The sequence below is a fragment of the Chaetura pelagica genome, unplaced genomic scaffold (genome assembly GCF_000747805.2).
Source record: "Chaetura pelagica isolate M959 unplaced genomic scaffold, ChaPel_1.0 scaffold138, whole genome shotgun sequence".
Classification (NCBI taxonomy): Eukaryota; Metazoa; Chordata; class Aves; order Apodiformes; family Apodidae; genus Chaetura; species Chaetura pelagica.
This window is the reverse complement of record NW_009954215.1, coordinates 344,917-350,817: the sequence shown is the minus strand read 5'-3', so window position 1 is coordinate 350,817 and position 5,901 is coordinate 344,917. Positions and strand designations below refer to the sequence as shown.

The 5,901-nt window shown below is 38.4% G+C and overlaps 1 protein-coding gene across 1 annotated transcript in view; it reads left to right on the top strand.

The window, feature by feature from the left end:
• The first annotated feature begins 557 nt into the window (after nucleotides 1-557).
• TVP23A (trans-golgi network vesicle protein 23 homolog A (S. cerevisiae)) overlaps nucleotides 558-5,901 on the top strand; it is a 15,928-nt gene continuing 10,584 nt past the window's right edge. Inside the window, exons 1-2 of the mRNA XM_010003282.1 lie at nucleotides 558-727; nucleotides 1,311-1,344. Of these exons, the coding sequence (XP_010001584.1) occupies nucleotides 558-727; nucleotides 1,311-1,344 (204 nt within the window). The remainder of the gene's footprint in view (nucleotides 728-1,310; nucleotides 1,345-5,901) is intronic.

Here is a 5,901-nt window from a genome sequence, read left to right as displayed (position 1 = left end):
AAGAAGTCTGTGAGCATCACAAATGTACAAATCCCTTAACAGTAGTTTTGGGACAGATTGCACAACAGTATTCATCTAAGAGCAACAACAACAAAAAAAAGAATAGAAAATAAATAATATCCTTTCTGTTCCCACCACCAGACTTCATAGAACTAGTCCAGTACATTGGAGCACGTGACAAAAATCCCTGTAATTCCCCTTACACTGAAATAAAATAAAGAATGGCAAACAGAATACAAATGCAAACACAGACTAACAAGGAAAAGGATGTGTGCAAAACCACAGCCTGTCATGAGTTTCAGAATGATTGAGACAAGAAAGCTGGGCAAAAATACACCACCGACAGTTAAAGCAACCATGTATTTTGGGGGCTTCCCTAGAATGTTTCTGATTTCTGTCTTCTAAAACACAAAGCAGACACAAAGGATACTGAAACCCATATCAGGCACAGTAGGTCTACTTTTAGCCACTTGAATAAACCAGCACTTACCATGACTTTCATTCCAGTAGCTGAACTGTTACTCTTGCTATTGCAGAGAGTAAGTGTGATATCATAGATGGTCACACCACCTTCTTTTCAGGAGCTTCAGCTCCATGTTTCTGCAGGCCTGCAGCATGGTCTCTGCACTCCTCTGCATCAGGGAAGGGGAACTCAAACCCTTCTGCTGAAGCTGCTCTGCATGGAGGATGAAAGCCAGAAAGTTAGTGCATCGACAGAAAAAAACAGGTTTGGGTCCTTGCTGTTCTTCCAAGGTTTATGTCAGAATTTGATTATTTATAGATTTTCAAGATGTGTGGATCATTAACTTGGGCCCATTCACAGGAGAAACAAATGCTTCACCCTTCTGCTGGGGAGTTAGGCAGAACAGTTTTCATGGGACAGCTGTGGAGGCCTCCAGTATAGCCCAGAGCTTCTTCCTCTTCTAAGCTGAGAGGCTGAGCCTTGCCACCTTTCATGCAGCAGAAGGAATTACGGTCTCTTCCCAAGCACAGACTCCATTGCAAAAGGGGCTCATAGGTCACAGACACGAACATTGTTTTTGGTTTTGCCAAAAGAGGCTGGGCCCCTAGCTTCAGATGTTCAGAGCTGAGTACTGCATATAAAGCCAGTTATCTCCAGTAGTACCTGGTATAATATCTGGTAAATAATCTGCAGTCCATGTGCCAGACCCCATTCCAAGGCACTTAATGTTCCCCTGGCTTATATGGAAGATCCAGCTTACCTAAAGACCAATCCTGAGCACCTCTACCTCTTTGTATGATTCAGACATAAAGAAATAGCATATATTTTGTGAATTTTAATTTCTCAGGTACCCTATCATGTTCCCTGTGCTCGAGTATAAGGTAATTTAGGGAGCTAAAGCTATTTAGTGAACTACATAAAAATGTATAAACAAATTAAGGAAAGGTACTATTAAGTAACAATGCTGTAGAAGAGACCACAGCCTGCTTCATAAAAATCTGCAGGTCAAAATAACTAAGAACTATAGGTATAGGTTTCTCACTTCTTTGCATCACCAGATTACAAACCCTTTCTTACTTCCCTTGTGTTTTGCCTATATTCTACTTTTTTCTCAGAAAGTTATTGCTTTTACAACCCCCCAACATAAACTCAAAATAAGAACAACAAATGCAAGTAAATACAGCAAAAGATGTTTAACCACAGCCTCCACAACAAAAGATGAAGTAGACATTGCCAATGAAAGCAGTGGTTGAAGAGCTGTCCAGCAAGAACCTCAGGGATCTGAACAAGACTATGTAGGTATCACTAGCAGCTAAGAAAAGAACAACCAACGAACAAATAAGCAGTTTACAGCTTTTATAAGCAATTCCAACTTCTGTTTTTGCAGAAAAAAAGAGCAGAAGCAAAAGCACTCAATTTTTCCTATTCCTGTTGTACTAAGTTTCTCAACTGTTTGATACCCTTAGGGGCTTTCATTTAACAGGTTTAGATTACTTCTCCCACACCCCAGCATGCCTATAGAGAACTGGCTAAGTCTGAACAGGTAGCGGACACTGGTGTAAGTGTGAACGGGCCTTTAAAATTTGCATATGAAGGGAGGGAAGGGATCCAAACACCTCTTCTAGTGAAATCAGAATGCTGCCACTCTGGGAAATGGATCCTATCCCAGTTTACCAGAGTGCATCTATGAAGTCACTTAAACCAAACTTTTGACAGGTGTCCAAGCGGTCCCTTATTTTTGGAGTTCACAAACTGGGAAATAAGAGATTATTTGCAGAAGTAACAAGTACCGAGAACTTCAGCTAAGAATGGCTGAAGCCTTGTACATATCAAGAGGTGTATAAAGCTAAACACATTAAGAAGTCTGTATCCAAGGGCTGGAAAGCAATACTCCTCAAGCTGGAAGACAGCTGATGACTTTGCTTTGGTCTGCCTTTGTTATGGCTGTTTCTAAGTGAACACTGCACAGTCTCAAGAGGAAAAGTTACTGAATTAACCTCATTAATAATTGCAAAGCATTTTGTCTCCTAGGTAACTGCACTAGAGATTCCTACGGCAGGAGTTAAATAAGGCCTACAGTCACACAGAGAATACAGAAGTTAAGTTATTCAAATAAAACATGTAATGTTTATTTGGTTTAGGTTGGTTTTTGTTTTTCTTTTATTTTCTCCCCTCACTGAAAGGAATACAAATGCTATTGCACTTTTTGGAATCAAAACCAGTTTCTGTGTAATAATGGGTATTTATACTTCTTTCTCAAGATCCTACAAGACTACTTATGTCTTTTTAGACATAACTAAATGAAGGTTGAATAGAGATTAATTTTTTTAATCTCAATTTATATTTAGGGTCCAAACCCCTTCTGCTTTGACACATCTTTTGGTTAACAGTTCCTTTCTGATGGCTCTGCTGAGACTGTATTGCTACATATCACCCAACTAAAAGACACTCTCCCGATCTGCCAAATGCTGCGGCTACTTCCCTAATACAAGGCTGCCAAGTACAACAATCCTGGTAAATACAGCCAAAAGATTCCATGGAAATTCACTCAGAGCCAAAGCAGGGAAATAAAATTTTACAATTTGATTAGAAGGTGATGCTATTAGAAAGTAATCTATTTAATACATTCTCTAATTTGGTCTGTCTCCTAAAAATGTAAACATTTTATTGAAACTCCAACAAACCCTATAAGTGTATCTGATGCCAGTGAGGTGAAAGTTAGATTAACAATATTTTCCAATATTCAGGGGGACAAAATGCTTAACTGTAAACACCACCAAGATACTTTAGTCAGAGAAACAACTGCCAAGTTACTCAAGATATCCCTGTGCAGTTTACAGGGCATGTCTCTGATTCTGTGCCAAGGAGTGATTCCAGGAAATGCTGCAAAGACGAGAAATCAGCTGACTTAACATTAATCACATGACCAAAACTTTCATATTCATATTGGAGGAGGAGATTCTACTTATTGTTGAAACAGAGCAAGAGATATTTCTTAGTTATTCATACCAAGCCTTTGACATTGTTAGTGCTATGATAGAAAGGTCATTATTTGTTCTGGGGCAGGACTGCCTGTAAAGTCATGGCAAACACACAGCAGCAAATGATACAGTTTTGAACTGTTTCATGCTATATGTTTCAGTCAGCAATCTAGTGAAATCTTCATATATTTTATAATAGTCAACGTTTTCCTGTGTACAAAAAAACCTGAAAACCAAACCACAATTCATAAGTTAGGTGTAACTATCTTTACATTTTCTGCTATTGAAGCAGTATTTGAGGACTTGTATCACTTTTAGGATGTTGCTAATCTTTCCAATGTTCAAATACTTCGCAATTAAATCAGAACACTGAAAAATTGGTGATATAGGAGAGTCTGGTCTGCAAAATCCTAGAAAAGGCTGGCAAATTCTAATCAGGTTTTCCCAGGATGTATTTACTTTAAAACAAGGAAGAATGCTTTTCTAATAATTGCATGACAAGTTAATTCTTTGTTTGAATGAAGTAACTCTTGTTTTGACCAAAGATTCTTTCTAGCTCTTAATTTGCTTTAAAAGGAAATTGTAACCTATATAATACCTTGTTAATCACATAATTTGACATAGCTCTTTAGAGAATATAACTAAAACCATTTGCATCGTGTACTTTATGACAAAGGGGAGATTTTTGAGGAATACCAGAGGCTGGTAAAGGCCTATGTAACAGCCTTGAAGAATTACAGAAATAACAAGGACTCTAGCTTGCATACCTTGATAACAATTAATATCCTGAAGAACCTTGAGAGATAACAAAAAGAAAACATTGTGCTACAAGGCATGAGGTCAGCAGAAATCAACAGAAACTAAAGGGGGCAGAGGTAGATCAAGACCACAGACTCAAGAACACTTCCCAGTCAAGACCACTCCTGACAGAACATGCACTTTGATTTAAAAGGACACTGTGCTTTGCAACAGAAGTGGGGAGTGCAATTAACCAAGGAGACCAGTAGTGTTAAGTTACTAACCTGTAAGTGTAAATAAAGGTGGATCTTGATGCTTGTTTAATGGGATAAATATGCCATAGTTTTCCATATGGGGTGTGTTAACTTTGTGGATTTACCACCTAGCACCCCTTTCTGCACAGGACTGGAATAAAGAGCTACCTCTGTGTGGATTGGATTATTGCACGTCTGGTAAATGGACCTCATTTTGGGACAACATAGTGATAGTCTTCTGTGGGATTATCTAATAAAGTTTATTAGGAAAACAGATAATCTCTACAATCAGCAGAGACAAGGATTAAAAAACAGAACACAGGTTCTGTTTTTTAATTGTACAATTTAATCTCTAATGAAATCAGTTAGCAGCTCCAGTGTAGTAAATAAGAGACCTAAAGTCACCTCTCCCTTAGAAGCAAGTACTATTATATCTGTTAAGGAACACAGCACACAGTTATTTTCTGGTGCCTTAGAACAACAAATGCAACAGCTCAGATCATAGAGCAATGTTATGGGATTACTAAATTCAAACCATGTGATTAACTGGCAGAACTGTGCTGAGATGTGAAAGAAGAGCTGATTGATACAGTAGCTGAGATGAATAATCTGGAGTCAAAAAGAGAAGAGGCTTCCCTCTGCTTAACGTGTTTTGTCAGTGCAGTTGCAGGAACTGCTTCTGAGTCAGATGTCAGTTATAGCTCAGTTATTGTTAATATGTTGCTCATAAGCAGAAACAAACAGTAAATAGAGGTCAGGTTCAGGCATGAACAAAATTACTTAAATAATCATATCTCATGATAGATGTCACTTTGTAGCTTCTTTAGGAGGGAAAACCTACTGAAATACTTTGTAGTATTGTAGGCTACTGTGAGCCATCCCATCAAATTACATACAGACTGCCTATTCACTTTTTTTTGTGTAAGTCTGCTGTATTTACTGACACACTACAAAGTGTTGTTTTAATACTACCAAGGACACAATATATTAGATATAAAGCACATATTTTCCCACCCTACAATTACAAATCCTACTAAGTTCTACCAGTTTTCCTGATGCATCAGGTATTGTCTTGCTCTAATAACAGATCTTGCACAAAGCTACTCTCCAGTTGGCTCCTGAAACGTTCACCTTAGTAAATTCTGTGCTTACACAATACATTCTGGTTTAGTAGAATGTTCTAGAAAAGGCTAGGAAGTTATTATTTTCCAGGCTTGTTTAATGCTAGTAGCTAGTCTGAGCTACAAATATTCAATTTATGAGATACTCATTGATACTCACTTCATACTTAGCTGACTGGGCTATTCCCCTCCATTATTGTGAAACCCCTACTCATATCCTGAAGCTCATTTGTCTCCTTTCACTTTCCTACTTCCTTAACTCCGCAATTTAAACAAAAGCAGGAGCAACCCTTTACCACAGGACAGAGCTACCGCCGTGAGCCCAGCGGTGCCTCCAGCGCTGC